General features: G+C 42.9%; 1 protein-coding gene across 5 annotated transcripts in view; it reads left to right on the top strand.

Annotated features, from left to right (window-relative positions):
* The window catches only part of tmem41b (transmembrane protein 41B), a 44,091-nt gene extending 20,930 nt beyond the window's left edge, over positions 1-23,161 (top strand). For 3 of the 5 annotated variants that reach the window (XM_086007974.1, XM_086007971.1, XM_086007972.1), the window contains exons 5-7: positions 1,481-1,585; positions 3,636-3,774; positions 15,747-23,161. In XM_086007974.1, the coding sequence (XP_085864100.1) occupies positions 1,481-1,585; positions 3,636-3,774; positions 15,747-15,916 (414 nt within the window). In that variant the 3' untranslated portion in view covers positions 15,917-23,161. Of the gene's footprint in view, positions 1-1,480; positions 1,586-3,635; positions 3,775-6,334; positions 6,474-10,915; positions 11,007-15,746 lie in introns of those variants that run through there. The other 2 variants (XR_015081006.1, XM_086007973.1) reach the window with 2 other exon arrangements.
* Positions 23,162-24,555: the final 1,394 nt, after the last annotated feature.

The raw sequence follows: 24,555 nt of genomic DNA, 5'->3' as shown, positions 1-24,555 counted from the left end.
CACAGTACTCCCAAGTGTGGACTACCCAAGGTTCGATACACGTTTAACACAACTTCTCTGCTTTTCAGTTCTATCCCTCTAGAAATAAATCCTAGTGCTTTGTTTGCTTTTTTAATGGCCTTATTAATATGCGTTGCTACTTTTTAGTGATTTGTGTATCTGTACCCCCAGATCCCTCTGCTCCTCTACCCCTAAACTGAATGTTTAATTCGATTATTTGTCTCTTTCTGGTGCATGACCACACAGCACTCCCCTAGTTGGTACAGGAAAGTGACCTAGGATGATGTTGCTTTTCTTTCATTCTCTCAACCTGCCCCCGACATCTGTTGTAAAGGCAGTGACTTGTGCTAGGATATGATTCCAATGGTACAGGCTGCCCCAAGTAGTTGTTTTTCATTTGCGCACATAAACCATGAACGTTGATGAGCTGTTTAATTTCACTTAGTGTGGAATCATGGCTAAACCCAATTGTTTTCTTGTGCAAGTTCACTCATGTGCACATTCCAACTGGAGATAGTGATTAAGAATGGTAATCCTGATTTGTTTTCCCATTTTTCCCTCCCCCGGGGCACTGAGACCTATTATAATTCTCCTGCCATTGCCATGGCTGAGAGCCAACTCCAAACAGACAGGAGATCAAAAGTAACGTGGGACTTTCTTGGCCTGTATGACCTATAAATGGGACTTCCCAGCAGCTGGTTTTAAGTGGGTTTGGACAATTTTACTTTTGACTTGTAGCTGACAAGATGTGCACTTCAGAAACTGTCACGGCTAGTGCAGGTTTCATGCAATATAAAAGCAGCTTGTGAGCCAATGGTTGTTATTTTTGTTCTGACTTTCTAAATCTCACTCCAATTCTGATATTTCCAAGTTAACTGCTGCAGTCCTTGCACCTGCTGTTTGAGGTTAATTTATGTTTTTTATGCTCAAATTTGCAGCTAGAATTTTGGTTTGACTATTTAGAAACACTACTGTTAATGAAACTGGCAAAGTTTAGGCAGAATAATTTGGTAAATAATTGAAAGCTTAAACTATAAGAGGATTAGAGTTCTTGATAATGCTATATGCATATAACCTCTCAGTGCTGTTTCATTGTACATCTAGTGCTTAAAAAAAAAAGTTATTTGTATTTCTCCCCTATAATCCATGTACTGTATTATGGTTGAGGGTAACATTTCAATCTCAAAGCTTGCCTTTTTTTAAAAATCTTTTAATTTCTGCAAATGTTTCTATTTGCTCTTGTAACCTAAATTTTAAAGTTGTGTAACTAATTAGTAGAGAAATACATTCTGGGATTTGTGATTTTTTTTGCAAGTGGAGAGGGAAGGGAATAACTTGACAAAGAAATACTTCCTGTAGTGGAACCAAGTTGAAAGCAGTTTAAGCCACAAGCAGTGAAATGTAACCACATTTGTGAAGTAACCCATGTTTTTTAAACTAATAATTCAATGTAGATTCTGTTTTTCTCCAATAATTGCAGTGTTCTGGTCTTGGAGCTACCTTCTGCTACATGCTCTCGTATTTAGTCGGACGACCAGTTGTTTATAAATATTTGACAGACAGGGCAACAAAATGGTCGCAACAGGTAACATTATTCTCATTTTCACTTATTTAGAGATTCCACTATGAGTGAAGTTGGTCACTTTGCAGTTTAAAAGAAACGCTAAATAATGTAGCAACGGAAGCTCGATTTTAGATATAACAGAGTGGTTTTGTAATGCCAGATGCAGTTCCCAGTGCTTTGGAAAGGGCCCTGATTTACGTTGAGGGGCAGTGTTCAGCGTGTGCTTGACCTTCTAAAAGGACTGTACTTGCGCAGCTGTCGCAAAGTCATTGTTAGACTTTTTATCTGGGTTGCTGTGTTCCCCACTGATTAATTCACTGGCTTGTACGTCTAGATTTACCAAAGAACTGGGCAGGCATGAGCATTCAGCTGCTCAATCTCCTCGAGCCAAAAACATTTAAAAAGAAAAATACTGCTGATGCTGAAAATCTGAAACAAAAGCAAAGTGCTAGAGAAACACGGCAAGTCAGTCAGCATCTGTGGAGCGAACACACAAGTTTACGTTTCAGGTGTGGACCCTTGGAACTTAAAAAATGAAGAGGCGGACAGGCATCGTAATACAATCAGAAAAAGGCGAGGGAGAAATTGTATCCTAAAACACCCAAACACAGAGTGGAATCATGACTGAAATATTGTAGCAGATCATTTCAGTTCTCAAGAAGGGACAATATCCAAAATGCAAACTTGTCTGTTCCCTCCACAGATGCTGACTGACCTGCTGTGTGTTTTGAGCATTTTCTATTTTTGTTTCATGGATGCCTCCCGTGAGCATTAATCCTGTTGACTTTTGCTGGTGTGCATTGCCTTGTTTACTTTGCTGACAATCTCAGGGCTGTATGGAAAATTAGTCTTGCCATTTATTCATGCTGATGGAATATTGATGCCAACATACATCTTTTGTTTAACCAAGTGATTATTGGAAATTAATATGTGCTCCTGTTTCATATATTTCACTAATGCTATTTTTAATCAGTATTTGGAATGTATAGAAAATCGCAATTTACATTTGCTCTGACAGGAAATGTGTCCTTCAAATTTGGAAAGAATATTTGCAATGAATGTTCTTATCTAGTAAATTTCAGTTGGGCAACAGAATTTATTGTTTTGATCTCAGTTTTAGGCAAACTGCACCTTGCATCTACATAAACTGTTTTTCCTTTTTCTTAATAAGGATTTAGGCAAAGTGTTCTCCTAACTTCAAAGTTACAAATTGAAATCCCAAGTTAGGTCTAACATTAAGTGACAGAGTAAGTTTGATTCCTGATCTGAATGGGCCTGTACAGGGAGGCATCATTGAGATTACAGCATCTCAAGGAAAGAATGAGGGAAGGTTAAAATGGGAGTCATGCCTGGTGGTCTGCAGGGCCTCCTCACAGCTAGTTGTGGGAGATATACATTAGTGGCATTCTGGCCATAGACTGACCTTCCATCCTCTTAGAAACACAGCCAGTGGAACTGAGGATGAAGGATAGTTTACAAAGAAAGAAAATTACTTAAAAAGGAAGTATTGAAAGAAAATTTCAGTGTTGAGTAATATTTGAAGTTATCTGTCTGCATTGGGTCAAATATAGTATTTCTACGGTTGGAAGGAAAGAGAAGAGGAAAAACTGCAGTCTTGCCTTGCAGAAGCGCATCTGAGCAGTAAGATTCGGGTTCACTCTTACACGACCAGTTGCCACTGTCCTCCACGTTAATGTAGGTGCAGGGGAATGAATGGAATTAGAGCATCACCTGGGAGCTTCCTCACAGAAACAAAATGGATGCATGAAATCACTTAGTTCTGCTTTCATGCACTTTCCAGTAGTCAGAGTGACATAGGTTATCTGCCTAATCTGTTATGCCATCGGCAAACGTATGACTATTGTGTTGGGAATGTAGTCTATCAGGAATGACACTTTGTACTGTGTGTTATGTGGCAATGCTATATAACTTACATCTGTTGCAGAATTCCTAATGCAGTTATACTAAAGAGGGGAGTGCAAGAGAAGTATTCATGTCTGAATGCAGTGGACTGAAAAATCATTCAAATTGTACCTAATTGGCATGTGTTTTTATTTACATTTTCTTGCAGGTTGACAAGCACAGGGAGCATCTTATTAATTATATAATTTTCTTGCGAATAACTCCTTTCCTGCCAAACTGGTTCATTAACATCACCAGTCCTGTAATAAACGTACCTCTGGGTGTCTTTTTCATTGGCACATTTTTAGGTAAGTATGTGTGTTTTTATGGAGAGTCTGTTTGTTTTATTTTTTAAAGTTCCATTGATTTGGTTGGAGCAAGCATGCTAAACAGTGTTTTTGGGGGGAAATTGGTGAGTTATGCTGTTCAGTATGCCGCTCGTATCTGGTATTAATTTGCTTTCTTCCTAGTGAGTGCCTAAACCCACACTTTGAGTTATTTAATGACAAAATAGTGACTGTTCTCCGTGTGGTAGTTTGGGAAAGGTAAGTTTATTTAGGATTGAGATGGCCCTAAAGTAACATTTGATGATGGAAGATTGGAGCCAAGTCAATTCTCCATGACAGACTCAGTAATATGATACCTTTGCCAGTTCCATGTTTCCAAGGGTGGTGTTGATGATTAACTAGCCACCCTGGTTCACTGATGAAATCTGGAGGGGTACACCTGTCACTGAAGTATGGGACCTTTTCTGGCTAATTTTTAATAATTGGTAGGCTGTTCCTAGCTAGACAAACAATTGAAATCCTGCCAGTGTGATGCTACTTAATCTCTTGCAGTATCCCTGCTCACTTGGGAGATTCCTGAAACTTGGTACTTGTCAGCTTACACCAGGATTTTCTGGACTAGCTATGTGGGAAGAGAGTGGGCACTCCATATTGGCCAAGCAGATACTCTACTGGTGTGGATTTCTCAGCTTGGTTTGGAGGTTCTTAAGCATGATTGGTTTTGCATGTCCGATATCTGGCTGAAACAAAAATAAAATAATTTGGGGTTTTATAAATAGGGTTATAGAGTACATGACGAAACATATAATCAATTTGCATAAAGCAGTGGTTAGGTCAGAGTTGGAGTACTGTCTGCAGTTTTGGGCATCCCATTGTAGAAGGAACATTAAAGCTAAAGCGACTGTTCAGCATAGATTCATCAGGATGATGCCAGGAATGGGAAACTATAGCTATGTAGAGAGCTTTTAGATATTGGGACTATTATAGTGGAGCAAAGAAGGTCAAGAAAAGATTTAGTAAGAGCCTTTGAAAGTTATGAAGAGTTTAGATGGAGTGAATAGGGAATGACCAATTCCTGTTTGCGTGTACTTTCTCAATTCTAATATGCTGTATCTGTTATTCCTGGTGAGGGCAAACCCCAAATTGAAAGTTTTCTTTGTGAAAAATGTCCATTTTATCACAAGTTTGATCTTTGCCTTCCTCTCCCATTCTGAATCTCCCCATCTCCTCTTTGGCTTCCGACATTGTTCTTGAAGTTTGCACTGACCCTGATTGGGACAGTATCTCATAGAATACATAGAAGTTACAACACAGAAACTGGCCATTTGGCCCGGCCAGTCTGTGTTCACATTTACTCTCCATATGGGCAATAGCTCTAATCACATTTATCTATTTTATTCCCATATCCTTCAACCCCCTTTCCTTCATCCACTTATTCAATCTAATCTTGAGTGTTGATCTTTTCTGCCTTAACCAATAACCTGAGCGTGAATTCCACATCCTCACCCCTCCCTGTGTAAAGACATTTCTCCTACACTCTCTTCTAAATCTAATACACTTAGGGGGAAAAATTGGGTTGCTTTGTGCCTCCTGTTAGCGCCCCCGGGGGCGCTAGAGCGGCACAAAACCCCTAGCGCCTGGGCGAGGCACCGCTAATGCCTCCTGTGAAATTCAGTGGGAGGTTAGCGGTGGCGGCAGCGCCCTGTGGTGCTGCGCCGCCAGCGATGACATCATCGGCGTGCGCAGCGCCCCGGCTGCAAACTTCCCTTGCGTCCCCATACCTATCACCAAACGATATGTCTGACCAGTTCAGTGGGCGTTTTGGCAGCAACGGCAGCGCAAATTAAAGGGCAGGTGCCTTTTTTGACCGACTGCCAGCACCTGCTCCTTCTTATTTCCGTATACGGCGTGCTGGCTGCGACTGCTCCCCGGTGGTCCAGCAGGGCCCCGGTGCGTGCAGCGCTAAGCCCCTCCCCTTTAATCAGAGGAGGAGGCCTGCAATGACGCGGCATTACATGCTGCCGCACGTGGCGCTGTTGCACGTAGCGCCGCGAAATTCACTGGTCGCGCCCCAAGAAAGAGGGGGCGCGCTTTCCAGCAGCGCCCCACCTCCTGCTTGTGGCGCTACTACTGAATTTACGACGCAGGGGCGCTAACTCTTAGTGCCACCCGACGTTGGTACCCCAAAGGAGGCGCCACCTAATTCTTCCCTGCATTTCTTTTATCTATATCCCCTAATTTGAGACCCCTCAACTACTGGAGACAGTCTGTTTCTATCTACCCTGTACCATTTTTTTCATAACTTTAAGCACTTCTATCTTTGCCCCAAAACCTGTGTCGCTCTAACGAAAGAAAGGACTCAATATTTGAAGTCTCTGTGTTTGTATTTCCTCACACTAGCAGAATCCTAGTGAATCTGCATTGTACCCTCTAAAGCCTGAATATTCTAACTATAATTTGAAGACCGATACTGCGCACAGAACTCGGGTCATTAAGGTTTTATATAGGCTCCTCATTACCTCTTGGCTTTTATACTCTATACCACGTGATCAAACCTAGAATTCCATTTGCTTTTTTACAGACTTATCAACCGGAGATGCTGCTTTTCATGTCCTGTGACTTTGTACCCCCAGAGCCCTCTGCTCTTCCACAGCACTGAACCTACTTCCATTCAGTGTATAATTACTCATGGTTTTTTCATTAAAATGTATCGCCTCATACATCCGGACATTGGAATTTAATCTGCCACTTTTGACCCCATTTTCCCCATCTTATCAATATTCCTTTTGTAGCTTCCTTTGGTCTTCTAAATAATTAATTTTGACTTCATCTGTAAATTTCAACAATACTTCTAGGTCCAAATCAAAATCATTGATATACACAGTGAACTTAAGTGCCCCAGAACTGAAACTCCTCTTTCTCCTAGGAACTCTGCATTGACCTCCAGCTGTTGTGCAATTGAGTTCATTTGACTCGGCACAGACCAGGGGTTGAACCTGTTCTGTATGACACAGTACAGTATCACACAATGTATTTACCCACTAGGCAATTACAGGGAGCAAATAAAAAGCATTAATGAAGTGTATTTTAGCTTGACTGATACCTGGGATGGCTAGATGCAGGAAGGATGTTCCTGATGGCAGGGGAGTCCAGAACCAGGGGTCACAGTCTAAAGATAAGGGGTTCGCCATTTAGGACAGAGATGAGGAGGAATTTCTTCATCCAGAGTGTGGTGAACCTGTGGAATTCTCTACCACAGAAGGCAGTTGAGGCCAATTCATTAAATATATTCAAGAAGGAGTTAGATATATTTCTTAAGGCTAAAGGGATCAAGGGATATGGGGAGAAAGCAGGGACAGGGTACTGAATTTGGATGATCAGCCATGATCTCATTAAATGGCGGAGCAGGCTCGAGGGACCGAATGGCCTACTCCTGCTCCTATCTTCTATGTTTCTATGTAGAACTTATTCATTACTCACAACCATCTTTGTCCCTTTGGGAAAACCACTTTTTGCAATATTATTGATAGCATTGATCATGAACCATGTCAAAAAGGCTGGAAATTCCCTTGGATCAGCTCCCGCTCTCCATCATAACTTCACATGTAAACTGAGTTTCCATTGCACTTCCGGCAAAGTTGCGATGGGGGAGCAGGAACGACTCCGAGGAACTTCCCAGCCAATGTCTCCAGTGAGAAAATATGGGCAACAGCCATTACCTTGTGTAAAATATGAGAAATGGTATGTCCTTCTCTGTACTAAAAATGTTACTCATTTCATACCTTAGTCCTGTTTAATTATCCATTCTCCAGTGAAAGTTAATGGGGCAGAAATTCGGGTCGGGGGCTTGCCGCGCGTGCAAGCCCCCGATCTGCACTTACGCGACGCGCCGGCCGTTGAGCTTCAGGGACGCTTGGAATTGCTGTTTTAAAATGTTGACTCCCGGGCAGCGTCTGATGTCACGCCGCCCAGGAGTGCAGCCAGCGCGAAGCCTGGAGCGCGCAGTGCAAGTGAGACACGCCCCTTGAGGTCTCATTTTAAAAGGACACGCCCCCAATGTTTCTCACAAGCTGCAAAGCATTTTTACATGTAGAGCAGCATTTTAAATAGGTTTTTGGTATTTTTAAGAAGCTTTTGGTAACTTTTATAAACTTTTAAAAACGTTTACATTATTTTGAAGAATCTGAAGTAGTTTTAAACAGAATTAAAGCGATTTAAAGACTTTTAAAAGCCCTGAAAGCATTTTTTTCATTCCATTTATTTAATTAGCAACGTCGTCGTCGTACGTGTCTTCACACTGTTCCCTTTGGGGAACTGTATGAAGTGGTGGAAGGATTTCTGGCCGTGATTAACGCTCCTTCCGTGACCGTAACCATCTTTGTACCAGCCATTAGGGTGGTTAGTCCTATGGCGGGAGGGTTTTACGGGCTCCCACAACCTATACGAAGGGGGGGGGGGGGGGCGCACCCACACCCACGGACGCAAATATCCCACTGGATGTCTACCCAGAATTTAGAGCCGGAGCTCCGACTCCACTTGCCGGGACTGTCTGGAGCGGGGTTAGAAACCCTACGCCGTGTGGCCCAGCGGCGGGGATGCTACCGCTACGCCAAAGGCCCACTCAGATTAGCAACGTGAAATGGCTGGAATGAGCACAATTCACGGCATTAAAAGAACTCACAATTGAACTGATGATGACCTCAGCAATCTCCTCAACGAGGTGGAGGCGCAGCGCCTGCTCATCATTGGTAATGAGAAGTCCAAGGCGCCGCAAAAAGGACAGATGATAGCTTGGTCTTTCAAGTGGCAGCATAGGGCTCCAGTCACGGGGAGGGAAGAGGCGCAGGAAACGTATGAGTGTCACCTTTTGCGCGGAGTGGTCCTTTTGCGTAGCGGTAAGCATCCCCGCCGCTGGGCCAGAAGGAGTAGGGTTTCGAGCCCTGCTCCAGACAGTCCCGGCAAGTGGAGTCGGAGCTCCAACTATAAATTCTGGGTGGACATCCAGCGGGATACTTGCGTCCGCGGGTGCGGGTGTGGGTGGCCCCCCCCCCCCCTCAGATGGGTTGTGGGAGCCCGTAAAACCCTCACGCCATAGGACTAACCACCCTAATGGCTGGTATGAAGATGGTTATGGTCACAGAAGGAGCGTTAACGTGGCCAGAAATCCTTCCACCACTTCATACAGTTCCCGAAAGGGAACAGTGTGAGGATACGTACGACGATGACCTCTTGCGCAATGCACCTCCTTGGACCCTCAGTCGCAGATGCAAGGGGGCAAATCGTGCAATTGTTAAATTTTTCATTTTATTGACATGTAAAATATTGGCCCAGTAATTCCGTTTCAAACGCGTGAGTACGGTCGGGGTACTCATGCGTCTGGCCGGAGGAAATGCCGGTTTTCAGCATGCACAGCGCATGCGGGGAAAACCGGCATTTCCTGTCCTCTGAACGAAGGGGTTCAGAGGCAGAACGCGTGCGACTGCACAGGCAGCGCGTGCACAGTAAAATTCGCCGGTTTCATTCATGCTTTCAGTGAGGTTAAGTCCTTACAACTTACACATGAAAAAAGCATGAGTACAGTTGCTCCAGAGGCTGCGGAGGAAGATATATTTTATCGTGGAGCTTCTGAAAGGCAATATTTTTGTTTGGGAAAGGGAGGAAAGTTATTTTAAGAAATGCTGAGGTAAGTTTTAAAGTTTATTTTTGTTTTTTAAAACGGGTTTTCAGTACTGTAGGTAGGAGCAGCAATTGTGGCTATGTGAATTGAATTTGCTGTGTTTATTAAATGTGAAAATGACTCCAACATTTTTAAGAAAGAAACTTTATCAGTAATATATTCTTTTAAGTAATTATGTATGTATGTCTGTATATATTCCTTTGCGTATATGTATATATTCCTTTACTTATGTGTATGAATGTATGTATTTAATTATGACTTTCAGAGAAAGTAACTTATTGGAAAATCATAATTAAATACATACATTCATACACAAGTAAAGGAATATATACATATACGTAAAGGAATATATACGGACATACATACATAATTACTTAAAAGAATATATTACTGATGAACAGTTTCTTAAAAATGTTGGAAATGTTACATTACTCATTTTAGAACAGTCATTTTCACATTTAATAAACACAGCAAATTCAATTCACACAGCCACAATTGCTTCTTCTACCTACAGTACTGAAAACCCGTCTTTTAAAAAAAAAAAAAAAAAAAAAAATTAAACTTTAAAACTTACCTCATAATTTCTTAAAATAACTTTCCTCCCTTTCCCAAACAAAAATATTGCCTTTCAGAAGCTCCACGATAAAATATATCTTCCTCCGCAGCCTCTGGAGCAACTTTACTCATGCTTTTTTCATGTGTAAGTTGTCAGGACTTACCCTCACTGAATCCATGAATGAAATCGACAAAGCTCACTGCGCATGCGCTGCCTGTGCAGTCGCACGCGCTGTGCCTCTGAACCCCTTCGTTCAGAGGACAGGAAATGCCGGTTTTCCCCGCATGCGCTGTGCATGCTGAAAACCGGCATTTCCTCCGGCCAGACGCGTGAGTACCCCGACCGTACTCACGCGTTTGGAACGGAATTACTGGGCCAATGTGCATGTTATGCAGTTTTGTTTTTGATAAATGGGTATTTAGTTGGAAAGGTGAACAACTATTATGGTAAGTGCTCATATTCAGGCGAAATTATTCTTGGTAGTAACAGATCAGTCATGATAGTGGACAGGGAGACCACTCTGCCCTTTAGGGAAAAAGTCTTTGAAATATCAAAGGTTCGATGTGAAGATCAGGCTGCTTTTCAAAAGCTTCAAAGAGGGTTTTATTGGAAAGGTCACCGCAGATCTGCTGTTTGTTGTATTGGATGATGCAAGTGGTTTTGTGTCTGGCACTTGCGTCCTTTCAAAACTAAATGTGGACTTCCCAATTCATTTGGATCTAACTTAGGATAAAGTAAAACCTGGGTGATCAACAGGGCTTTAATAACCAGTTGTCACATTTAAACTGGTGCACGTTCCATAGAACTGACTGCAATGTTTTACCAAATTTGTATGTGCACGAAGATATGAACTTTTATTTTATCTTGCTCTGTGACATTGTTAGGCTAGTGAATTTTTATTAAATATAATTATATGTCCGCTCATCTAGGTTAAACTTGCCCACAGGGTCATGCCTGACTTCTCTCTGGAAGAAGAAAATCTGACTGTTTTAAATGCTGCTGGGTGAAAAATATGAGCTTGTAAGACTGAGCTACAGTTACTCATAAGTTTATAGACGCTTCTTGCTGTTTGCTGTGAGCTCATGTTTTAAAATAAGCATTTAAAATGGCTGTGTGTTTTACATTTCTTTTTCTCCTCTACTGGATTCCATAATGGAGAAGTTGGGTAAGACAATTATTTGTTTAATTAAAAAATGACTTTTGCCAAAACTTCAGTTGAATTACAGCAACTTGGTTCTCCCTGTCCCCTCCTACTCTAGTTCTCTCCTGTCTTGAAGGTTTACTTGTGTTTGGTATAGTTCCATCCCCACTCAAACTCCTCAAACAGCCATCTTTTATATATGAGCATGGCAGTGGCAATATCTGTGCAGAACATGATAGCTAAGCTCAATCTTGTCCTTGCTCAATATCCCTGCTCCCTAGCTACTGGTCCAGCTGAGATCACCTGATTCAATACGGATCAGGAATCGAACTTGGGACCTTCTGGTCGGTATGACTAAGTACTTCACCCAGGTGTATTTTAACCCTTTTGACAATTGCGAAAGTAGCCCTACCAATTTTCTTTATTATAACTGCCATCACAGTTCTTTTCAGTTGTAAACTTTGGTCAAACAAATCGGGAGCCTTTTTGAAGCTTCTGTTCTAGTGTTAATCTAATGGCATTGATCCAGAATCCTGTATTTTTTCACATTAAAGCAGCAGTACGATGCAACAATGCCAGTTTAAGGGAAACACTTTATCCAACTGTTTTGCTTACTGAAGGGACTGTGATTTCTAGCATGGCTATCATGTGTTGAGTTTTTGCAATCCATACCACTAGGTGGGCCACTCCATCAGTGGAAAAGCTGATTTCAGTTGCAAGGCACGTCTATGCTATGGTTCCGTCGCCAGCTTCTGGTGAAGCTGCTGGCTCCACAAGTCAAAGATAAAGTTAACGGGCCTTATAAATCCTGCTGGAGGGAAGACCCAGTCTTCCCAACTGCCAGTGGTTCCCACAGCTCGGTTTACTGGCCACTAAGCTCATTCAGTCTTATTCATCATTCTGTAACATAATATCGGTATCTGCAGGTACAGGGGTTAACTCCGTATACAACAACAACTACAATATAGCACTTTTAACATAAAACGTCCCAAGTCATTTCACAATCAGACAATAATTGACTCAGTGCCAAAGAAGGAGATATTAAGACGGCAGACTAAAAGCTACGTCAAAGGGATAGGTTTTAAGGAGGGTCTTAAATGATGAGGGTGAGTGGAAAGGTTTAGGGAAGGAATTTGAGACCTTAATGCCTAGACAGCTGAAGGCATGGGCGCTGATGATGGGGCCAAGGGTGTGGGGGATTTGTAAACGGCCAGAGTTGGAGGAATGCAAAGATCTTGAAGTTTGTAGGGCTTGTAGATGTTGGGGATAGGGAGGGGCGAGTTCATGATCGGCTTTGAATACAAAGATGAGAATTTTAAATTGGTGGCGTCTGGGATAGGGAGGCAGTGTAGGTCAGCGAGTACAAGGGTGATGGGTGGGAGGGTCTTGGTGTAGGTTAGGATGTGCGCAGCAGAGTTTTGGATGTGCTCAAGTTTATGGAGGGAAGGGGATGGAAAGCTGGCCAGGAGAGCATTGCAATAGTTAAGTCTGGAGGTGACAAAAGCAGGGATGAGGCAGCAGATGGGCAAGGCAGGTCAGAGACGGGCGATGTGATGGAAGTAAGCGGTGGCGAGCGAACATTTGTTGGGTGGGGGGGTGGTCCAAAGACGATAGCTTTGTTCTTCCCAGTGTTTACCTGCCCTAAGTTGCGACTCGTCGAGGACTGAATGTCAGACAAGCAGGCTGGCAACACAGGCAGTGGAGGGGTCAAGAGAGGTGGTGGTGAGATAGAGTTAGGTGTCGTCAGCGTACATGTGGGACCTGATACCATGTCTTTTGATACTGAACAACAGTATGTAGATGAGGGATAGGAGGGGGCCAAGGATAGATCCTTAGGGGACTCCAGAGATAGTGTAAAGAAAAGCCAATCACAGAATCACAGAAACCCCACAGTGCAGATAGAGGCCATTTCGGCCCATCGAGCCTGCACCGACACATATCCCACCCGATCCCCGTAACCCCTACACCAACACATATCCCACCCTATCCCCGTAACCCCACGTATTTAATCCCCCTAACACTAAGGGTCAATTTATCATAGCCAATCAACCTAACCTGCACATCTTTGGACTGTGGGAGGAAACCGGAGCACCCGGAGAAAACCCACGCAAACACGGGGAGAATGTGCAAACTCCACACACACAGTCGCCCGAGGCCGGATTCGAACCCGGGTCCCTGGCGCTGTGAGGCAACAGTGCTAACCACTATGCCACCGTGCTGCCCATCCAGGATTGCTGGAGATCCTCTGACTACGATTGGTTAGATAAGAGTGGGACTAAGTGAGGGCAATTTTACTAAGGTAGACAACGAAGGAGAGGCATTGGAGGAGGATGGTGTTGTCAGTCATGTTAAAGGCTGCAGAGAAGTTGAGATGGACAAGGAGGGATAGTCCATTATGGTCACAATCCCAGAGGATGTCATTTGTGGCTTTGATTACAGCCGTTTCAGTGTTGTGATAGAACCCTGATTTGGAGAGATTCAAACATGGAGTTACAGGAAAGGTATGCACTGATTTGGGAGGCGACAACATTTTAACGGTCTTTGGAGAGAATGGAATGTTGGAGATGCGGCGGTAGTTTACAAGAACAGAGGACGAGTGTGGACTTTTTGAGGAAGGGGGTATCTTTGACGGTAATTTTGAAATGGAGGGGGACATTAACCTGAGAGGAGGGAACTGTTTGCAATGTCAGCCAGTATGGCGACCTGAAGGGAAGTTGGGTAGTCAGCAGTTTAGTAGGAATGGAATTGAGAGAGCAGGAGGTGGTCTCGTGGACGACGTGTGCTTGGAGAGGGCATGAGAGGAGATAGGAGAGAAACTAGACAAAGACTTGGGTTCAGGGCTAGGATAGGGGGGGACTTTGGAAGAGGTTTGGCTTGTTTTGCAAGCTGAAGGGGGGACTGCGGCAGAGGCAGCTGAACAGATGTTCTCAAACTTAAGTGACGAAGTCCATGAGCTCATCAGACTTGTTGGAAGGGAGGGTAGAGGGGGCAGGCGAGAGGGGTGTGAGGCTAGAGTTGATAGTGGAGAAAATAAGCTGGGAGTTATCTTTGCCTTCCAGGATGACCCTGGAAAAGTGAGTAGTTTTGGCAGAAGAGAGCAGAGCCCAATAGTGCTTGACGTGGTCTAGCCAGATCTGGCGATGGATGGTTAAACTGGTTTGGTGCCAGATACATTCAATTCTGCTACTTTCGGACTTGAGGGAGCGAGAGGGAGTGTTTGGGCAGACCAACACCTGCAAACGTTGTGGCAGAAGGGAGGGCCACAGGCTCGACAGATAGGAGTTTGAAAGTGCAGTTTAAAGTGACTTGGGGGAGAGTTTTTTTCCAGGGGTGGATGCAGAGGAAGTGTGTTTAGAAAGGGGATGCGAGTGGGAAGGGATATAAAAAAGCGATCAGAGATGTCCTCGTCTGTGACTGAAATAATGGGATTGGAGACGCCATATGAGATGGCAAGGCCCAGGAGTTGGTTGTGAATATAGGTGGGGGGAGGGGGGGTTATATGGAGGGAGAGGTTAAGGACGGACAGGAGGGCAGTGAATTCCCAGGAAAGAGGGCAAGGTGAGTTGAGATGGTGATTGAAATCACAGAGGATGAGAAGTTGCTCAATGCAGAGGCTGAGGGAGGAAAGCAGTGACGGTATCTTGGTGAGAAACTTGGCGTGGTGCTTGGGTGGGCAGTAGAGAATGAGGATTTTAAAGGAGAGGCGAGAGGGGCAGAACAAGGTGAGGTGCTCAAAGGAGGAGATGGTACCAGAGGGGTAGTTGGAAGAGATGTCCTGCACCTCCACCCTTCACTTTAAATAATGCAGATCACTCTTTTGGTGCTTTTACACTGAGGCTTCTGGAGTCTGGGCAATGAGAGAGCAACCGGAGTGCTCTGTTGCCTCGTATTTGCACCTGAGATTGGAGTTGGTTGTAGCAGGCGTCATTACATCAGTACTTTTTGCATGTGTAGTGGCCATATTGCTAAAGCCATTCAAATGTGCAGGGATCCAAGAACCGATTTAAATAAGAAACCGACTCCACTCTTGTGTGTAAACACAGCAAAATGGTGCACTTGTGTCACTTTCCTGACACCCAAACCAAAGAGGACCCATTTGTGAAAACACCTGTGGAAAAGGCCATAGCCTGTCCTTGAGTTGGAGGGAAGTAATAAAGTATGGTAAGATGAAAGTCAAACAAATATTTTTAAATTGTGTACCCTTAAGCAGGCATATTGCTTTTACAGCAAATCAATTAATTTTAGTTTTGTGCTAATGCAAGCTGAATGTAGTCTCCAAAGGACTGAGCCTCATCTTGGCCATGCCAGATGTATAGTGCACTTTCCAGCAATTGGATAGCAATCAAAAATGTTGGATTTTTTGCCTTCCTGGCCCAGGGATACTGAATTCAATTGTAGTGCTCTTCTCACTGTCCTGCCTGAGATTAGCTAATTCAGCACAGACCTGGGACCTTCTGACATATATGGCGTAGTACACTATCGGGGGAAGCTATGATTCAATTTTAATCAAAATAATCTTAAGCATTAAAATGTTGATGTCAAAGTTCAAATGACATGGATATTATAGGCTATTGCCACTAAAGAAAAATCTTAATCCAATTCCTTTTGTTTCCCTTCAGGTGTAGCACCTCCATCGTTTGTGGCTATTAAAGCTGGTACAACCCTTTACCAACTTACAACGGCAGGAGAGGCTGTTTCCTGGAATTCAGTCTTTGTTCTCATGATCTTGGCAGTCCTCTCCCTCCTTCCAGTGTTTTTTCAGAAAAAGCTGAAGCAAAAGTTCTCCTAACCTTAGCACAATCTTGCACCTCATACATCGTGGCTCAGAATTTGCCTTTAAGTTACCTTCAGTTACACGGAGCCTAACGAATGTCCATTGTAGTAAAGATTATATTTGGATTTGAAAGGTAAATAAATCACAATTTTAATTTTTTTTCTAATGAAGTGCGCAAAATGTGACTTACATTTATTCTTTGGTCATAAAATTTTCACCTTTCCCTGTTTTTAATTCCCCTACATTAGCATTGTCTAGGTCATATGTTGTGTACTGGCTGTTGATTAGAAAGACTGCATATGGCTTGTCTGCTTTTCTATTTATTCTTCACAATGGAATTTGTTGCAGAATGTAGCTGAACTGGGCTAAGCACGTGATGGAATTGCAGCAAGCCCTTCCCAATTCCAGATATGCTAAGTTCACCTCGCTTCCACACCCTCGCACATTTTAAATGCAAACATTTTCCTGTGCTTGTGGTTACATGTAGTGGAAGCATTTGTGCAAGGTACTTCAGATTTAAAAAATAATTAACTATCTGCAATCTTATGCCTGTAACAGTATTAAGAACATCAACACTGCAATAAATACACAAAATCTTAGCATATCATTATTTGTATCATACATGTTTTTGGTTACTAAACAGTTAACGTTCTGGTGCAAATATTTATTGGATGGGATGGAGGCTGTATTTCTTTCTGTACTCATTCCTTGTGTACTATTTGTTCAGTTTTAAGTGGTATAATAATATGGCTATATGTTGTAATTTTAATAAACAAGTGTCTGTAAAAATCCTGAAGAGCAAGTAGCACTGTGCCTAAGTGCACTGTAAACAATTGTATGTGTTTTCTGATAATGGTTGTATTATAATTTCTCTTCTGTACTGATGTTAATAAAATGCCCACTAGGTGGCATGGCGACTCTGAACACTTGGGGCTGTAATTTGTGGCCCCTACGGGTACATACGAGGTGCACACGCACCCGTAGGGCCACACAAGTTCCGGGTTTGGGCATACGAAGCGCATGCGCTAAAACCCGGAACTTGCGATCTGTCAAGAATCTTCTTGACAGATCGCACGCATCCCCAGGAGATGGGTCTCCGCGGGCGGAGAGTTGTGCTATTTGCCCACCTTTTGCTCAGCGAATGCCCGTGAAATCCTTACGCCTGCTTTTACCAGCGTAAGAGTTTTAAAAAACAAAAATATTTTTTTTCATTCATTTAAACATTAAAATACGTAAGGTTATTTTTAGACCATTTAAAAAATGTAAATTTATTTTTCAAAAAAATAAATTTTTGTTTTAAATATTTAATTATATTGTATTTTAATTCATTTTAAATGATTTTTAAATTTATTATGTTAAATCTATTTTTAGTGTCATCCCATTCATGCTTATGGAGGTTCCGTACAAACTGAACCTCCATAAGTATGAATGGGGATTTCCCCCTGCTTTGGTTGGGCCGACCCACGTGATCCCAGGGGCGCTTGTGAACCGCATGTGCCCCATGGATCACGTGGGCCTCTACGCAGGCCTACGCAGAGAGGCCCAGGAGCGCAAGTGTCCAAACCCCTGGGACCATCAGGTAAGTTTGTAGATTTTTTGCTAGTCAGAGGCATCCGCCCGCGGGAAGCCTCCGACCGCAGATTCAGCCCCCTGGTGGTTTGGAGGGTATAATAAGGTTAGCCTCATGGTGAATTCCCAGTCTCAGCTTAGCTATCTGGAGGGGACATCAAGCAGAGGCTGATGTCCCTCCTCATAGAGTAATGGGGGGTGGGGGGGGAGGCGGCGGCGTGGTGCACGAAGAGAGAAATCAGAGCAAGTCACAGTAAGCCACTCTTGTCTCATAACAATATCAAGTTGCAGTTTAGAGAGGCCTGTGGAGGAGGGGGGGAAGATTCCCTGCCTAGTCAAGAGTTGGAGTATGGCTGAAGGGAACCCATGGAGTAAGGGGAAAAATACTTTGAAATGGGATCACAGAAGATAATAAAAACTGTTGCTTGAGAGTTTGCAATGAAATTCTGAATCATCAAAGTCTTATTGTTCAACTGTCAAACAAAATTGCTGCTAAATATTCTATGGAAGCAATTTTCAAATTCTTACTAATTTATAATTCTTGCAGGATGTCAATCATCAACAATAGTCTGGGGAACCCACTCATTTTTTAAGACTGATAAAACTGCAATTGCTGAAAACAAACAACATCAGAATGCTCAAAATACAAAGCAGGCCAATTGACTTCTGTAAAGAGGAACGATAATGCCCTTGACTAAAAGTCTACACCCAAAACATCACAGCTCATCGCTTTATTGATGCTGACAAACTTGCTGTCTAATTCCAGCATTTCCATTTTTTTTGGAAGATATTTGGGTCAAAAGCATCTACCCAACTGAAGGAAGGATATAATGCCTTCCAAATCCTGCATCGGACACTTTGAAATCTGTTTCAAAGTATTCAGATACTAACCTTGTATCACATTTTAGCTAATTTAGAAGTGGTGCCATCGAGGTATACTGTCTGCAAATAAATTTGAATGCAAATCTGGTATGACCAGATGCAGTTCTAGAATAAAACGTGTATTGTGCTATTGACAATCGTCACTTCCGAGTTGATCAGAATTGTAAACTATCGACGAGGTTTCAAAGTGGTCCTTCACTGTACTGTACCTGTTCAGGAACAGAGTTGGCGAGGGGGAAGCAAAGCTTATAACTCCCAGAAATTAGTAGTTTTATTGTAACCTTGGCCTGAATGGCTGAGAAGCCCTTGAGAGTTGGTACTATTGTGTGCTAATAAAGGTCAGTGGGCAAATGTCTTGTCATGTTCCCTCTGCAAACCAATGTTAAAAAGTGCAGAGTGGAGCTTGTATAAGATGAGGATAACTGTTTTAAATAAAGGGCAAGTGCTTTGGTATGGTGCAATATCTTGTATATCTCGCACATTTCTAAAATTACTACATGTAGTGCTATTTCCTTCTTGATTACTGGAATTTTGCTAAAAATGTCCCGATGCAGTCAAATTAAGGTTTCTGAGTGGATCTGGGCATTTTTTAATTACTTGTCCTAATGATCTAACTTGCTCTTCTCACATAAGAGAGCACGATGTCTGGCCTTTGAATTTCTCCATCAATGCCAGTCTTGAGCTGCTTTTATATTTGCAATATATAAGACCCATGTTCGTGTTCCTGGCTCCCAATTCACAGGTCTCCTGCAATATAAAAGTAGCTTACATTGACTGTCAGTCAGCACATAAATGGTGCAGGGAAGGACTGCTTGTACAGTTTCCAACTATCTCTCCCTCCCCATAACACTGGCAAGCTCACCTCCGAGCGGAAGTGCAAGAGTGAATCTTGCTAATATACTGCGGCTGTCTTTCTTTATCATTCGCTGCCTTATTGTGCACTCAAAGCAAAAAGTAAAGTTTATAAAATATTCTAAGAGACTTTAAAAAAAAAAAAAAGAATTATTGATCAAGAAATATGTTGACCAGAATAACCTGTCTCATGCCTAATTTTTATATTGGGTGGTTTTGAAAGAAAACTGGAGTAATTTGACCCAACTTCTGTTATCATCTGCTACTCATCTCTATCAATAAATAAAGCATAGATATGTATCAGAACCATAAAGGATGAATCATTTAAAGCACTAACAATGGAACTTTTTGTGCTAGCTCTCTATGGGTTTCCTGTTTATCCAACAGCATATGGGTTAACCATCTTTAATTTTGATTTTTTTTAAAAAGTAAAATTTTGGCAGCTCAGTTTGGGCTCTGTTCATCTAACTTCTATTTATGAAAACATGGGATGAAGTAAATGTTTTTATGTAGAAAAACAGTAACTGCCTGCCTTACATCAAGGCACCACATGATTTATGCATCCCCATCACTAGAATGCATAATGTTTGAGGTAACTTTTAAAATGAATTGTTAATAAACACCTTATTTCTGTCCCACTGAAGCATAAAGCTTATGTTTTCCCCCCTCTCAATGATTACCTGCCACCAGCAAGAGCAGTGACATCCTTGCCACTTTCCTTGGATCCCATGGGCTTTTACTTTTCTACCATGTGGGACCTTGTCAAAAGCCTTGCTAAAATCCGTGTAGACTATATCAAACGTGCTACCCTCATCAACCCTCCCAGTTATTGCCTCAAAAAATTCAATCAAGTTAGTGAGACACAACCTTTCCTTAACAAATCCAAGCGCTGAAGAAATAATTCATTTTCACATTATCTGAGGTGTAAAATATGGATTTCCTGATTTGTGGTAGGGGACAGCAGAGAAGAGAATTATTTTTCAAAAAAGAGTATTTTTCAAGATGGAAGTTCTAAATAAGTTATTCCAACGATTACAAAATGTACAGCCACATCATGTTGAAGTCAGTATGGAATATATTGCCCTTAAAGTGAACATTAATATGTTAATTTGTTAAATTTAAAGTGTGCATTTTTGGTCATAGTTTCAGAGCTAGCTCACAATACAGCCACTGCCCCCTCTACAGTCTTTAACTATTGCTACTGCTTTGAGGGCATTTAAAGCAAACAGCATTTCAAATTGTACAACCACGTAAAATAGTGTGAAGTGTTTGAAACGAACTTGTTGAGAAGGAAGGGGATTCTTAAATTTCCTCCCCTCCTCCTGAAAGCTGCAGTTTATAATGGGATGTGGTTCATGAGCAATCGAGTAATCATTCTTGTGTGAACTTGGAAACAGAGGCCCTGATTTTTTACTCCCCCTGCTGGTGGAAACTGGGCAGGGGCAGTTAAAATTAGAGCAGTGACTTATCCCTTCTGATCTCGCTGCCTTCCCACCGTGTCCTGATATTAACCTGTTATTTTGAGCAGTCGAGCGGGACACCCACGGGAAGGCAGTGGGGTTCTTTTTTAATATCCAGATCGGGTCCCGATGATGTCATCTGGACCCGATCTGCCATTTTAGTTGGAGGCCTGAGTGGGGGAGCAGTGATAGCTTCCCCATCAGGCCAGACCTGCAGGGAGGTGGATTGTGCAGGTAAGTTTTTTAAAAAGTGTAATTTAGGTTTCCTTGTGGGCCAGAACTCCAGGCCTCGGGCCTCACCTTGCCCCGCCCAGCTTGCCTACCTCCCCCGATCATCTCACCACTTACCTGGGCCCCCAGCTGTGGCTTCCTGCCACTGAATTTCTGCTCCTGCCCGCCAGCCAGGTAGTGGATCTGGCCACGTTTGGGTTGGTTTCCGAGAAAGTTCATGGAAATGAGGCCCGTCCGTTGAGACCCATTAGGCCTCCATGTCCTTGGGTGTGCCGTCCGCTTCGGGGCTTGCGCACACCGTTACCGCCCTCCGTTTAAAATTGGGGTCCGAGTGTCCGTAAAGTATTTGATTAGTGACTAACCCTGTCCTCATTTGATGTTGACACGCTTCTAACCAAGCACACTTTCCAACAGAAATCACCGGCAAGCAATTGAGAGTGAGAACCTTGGCTGATTGTTTCCATTTGCTTCTGACAATGCTGAGGCCCATTGTAGCACTCCAGCTGTGATCAGGTCATTCAGCACAGACCAAGGGCAGGATTTTCATTGGGCCGTGGAGGCGGGATTGGAGGCATGTGGGGTGTTAAAATCCCGAAATCAGGGGGCACGAACCCATCCCGCCTCCATGCCAGTTTCAAAGCAGGTGGGTACCCGACCAGCCTCCCTGAGGTGGGAAGGGGATTAGTGCCAATTAACTGCCTGTTAACAGGTAGTAAACAAGCAGTTTTTAGCCTAATCCCTATTTTTAATGTTGAAATGTGGGATTCCCGACAACTCCAAACCACGCCAAGTTAGAGGAGGCGGACCGTCGGGATGAAGGGCTTGGAGGGGTCGAGATGTCCAGTGTTCAGGTGAGTGATGGGTGCATGAGTGCAAAGGTAAGTGTGTTTGGTATGTGTAAAGTGTTGAAATAAGTTTTACATACCTTTACTTACCTTTATCGCCTTCCTTCAGGTCTCTGGAGTCCCTCATCTCACCGGCACAGAAAGCAGAATGGCTGCGAGCTGTCAAAAATTGCAGCATTCAGCTTTCTGTTCTGGGGGGGAAATCGCTAAATCATCCTGACAGGAAGGAATTAACCTGGAGTACAGATTGTCAGTGTTTGACAGCTTCAAACAGCTGTGAAACGCTGATATTTCATCTGTCAAAAGGTCTTGACAGATGAAGTTTCAATCTGTGACGTCACCTGTTGCCGGGTGGCCCTTAATTGGCCTGCTGAGCCCGCTGGGCGGGCTCAACAAGGTCAATCAAGTCAAAATCGCGTGGGTTGGCTAGAACTCGATGGAGGCGGGACTACAACCCCAAAAGTTGTAGTCCCGCCTCCTACCCGACGACTCAATGAAAATCCAGCCCCAAGAGTCAATTTTCAGACTTTCATGATCTATATGGTTTGGTTTACTGATGTACTGTGAAGATACCAACTGTAAAGGCAGAAATAAAATAATTCAATAAACAAGAAGTGCAGCAAAGAGATTCCTCATATTAGTGAGCCTGCACCTAGTGCAATGGAATGGCTAATTTCAGGGTTACAGTTAACCATAACCTGGGCTTCCAATGTTAGCAGGCATAGGTGTTGAGCTGAGGGTAGGAGTGTAGATTATCCCAGGCCATTCTTGCACACATGGTGGATATGCTGAACTGCATTGGCAGAGATCTGGGAACCTATGCATAATGCACTTATTTTCTACGTAAAGAGTGGGTGGCAAAACCAGGAAATCTATAAATATACTGTTGTCGGTATATGGATAGAATTGAATAATATTGGTGTGACTGAAGCTTCCCCCAGTGTCTCAGCAAAGTTATCCAGTGAATAGGTGACCTATGGAGCTAAGATATTGCTGTGATCCTCATGCAGTGCAACAGAATAATGATGTAAGTCTGCTGAATATTGCAGGCACTTGAGTATTATTGTGCCTTGTCATTTGCAAGACCATAATCACTACAACATGTGGAGGCAATGATGTGAACTGTTGCAAATACCTGCATAAAATCCCATATTGCTAAATAGGAAAGGTTCACAGTTGGAACTGAATGGAGCGATATGTCACATGAGTGAGTGTCTCATTTGTCGGTGCACTATTTGCAGCTAGGAAACTGGGGTCAGCTTGTAAGTGTCAGGAAACATGCAGCAATGATTTGATCAGACCCACACATTCAAAATGCTGCGCATTATGATTGCAGTTATGTGATTTTATGTTTATTTTACACATGTTGGTGGTTGCATATCCAAAACTGATTAAAGAATAAAATTCCTTTTTAAACTTTTTTTTACCCTCAGCGTGTTCTTTCTAATGTTCCATCCCCTCCCAATATCATTTCCTATTCCTCAGCTAAGCTTGTGGTCAAACTATTTATTTCCAGGGTTTTGCTGATTCTGCTCACCACTTGGAGATGTACAAAAGTGGCCAGGGTGACTCGGGCACTTCTCCTCCTTTACTTGACCTGGCACCTCCTTAATATTGATATCAAAAATATGCAGGTGAGAAACATGGTACTGTATTGTACTACCCTATGCAAGAACAGTCTGTTATGATCACAACATTTCCTAAGCTGACTGTGACAGAAACATAAAAATATAAACAGTACACTTTTGCATGTTACTAAAGTGGTGCCTTTTTCTTTCTAAAGCACACTGCAGTGGGTACTGGCAGTCTTTTGGTACATCGCCCAAGTGGCCATTCATGTGTGAGACTAGACAGTGATGCTGGGAGGATATTTCGCAATGGAAAGATCGGCAACTGAACTGGATCTTGTTCCCACCTGACATCCAAACATACACAGTATAATGAGTATCACTGAACAGCAGTCAAGAGTGGGAGTTCTAGCTGATTTTTGCCACCATGGCCTGGAGCTACTGAGGTCAATTATAATGCCTCACCTGAGGTTAACTAAATCACCACAGATGAGGAATCCAGCTCGGGGCCCTTCTGATCTGCGTGGCTTATTGCTACGATGAACCATTGATGGTTAATACAGGGCTTCTAACCAACAGGCCCTAGAATCCAGTGGGTTTGATATTAACACCCTGGGGTATAGGTTCTACAAGGAATTTCCTGATGTTCCACTGTAACTTCAGCAGAAATGACATAAATTCTACCCGCATCTTTATAACCTGGTGCTTTAATAATTTAATAACATTGATCTTAGATTTTAAACAAACATCACAAGATGAATGCAGATGAGGCAATCCATTTGCCCATCTTCACTCAGCCACTCAAAGTAAAACCTACAGTCCTCTATCACCCTATCCATTAGGCTCGTGACTCGCTAAAGGTTTTGCCTCTACTCTTTTTCCTGTAAGTTTATTTTAAGTGTTGATTACACTTTGTGGGAAGACATTTTTTCAGACATCTGTAACTGGTTTTCTTGGGCGCACTGAAAGCACACCTCTTACTACAAGTTCTGGACGATAGGGATTACATGGAACAGATCAGACTTGGACACCTGTTTGAGCTCAACCGTATGCTGTTTAATAGGATTAACAATAACACTCGTAACAGTACAAACCAATACAACCCTGTCTTGTCCAACAAGCCATACATTACCACGGTCTAATAAAAGAATCCTCCCGTGAAATAAACTAACACAGGACCCCAGCACTAAACCCCTCTAAGGTTTGGTTGGGACTTACAATCACCCCCTCACGCAGCTAAGTGGTCT

Source organism: Somniosus microcephalus, chromosome 15, assembly GCF_052327205.1.
Source record: "Somniosus microcephalus isolate GS21.2 chromosome 15, FLI_Smic_1.0, whole genome shotgun sequence".
In the NCBI taxonomy this organism is placed as follows: Eukaryota; Metazoa; Chordata; class Chondrichthyes; order Squaliformes; family Somniosidae; genus Somniosus; species Somniosus microcephalus.
Note: the sequence above shows the minus strand (reverse complement) of the source record. Positions and strands in the feature narration are given on the sequence as shown.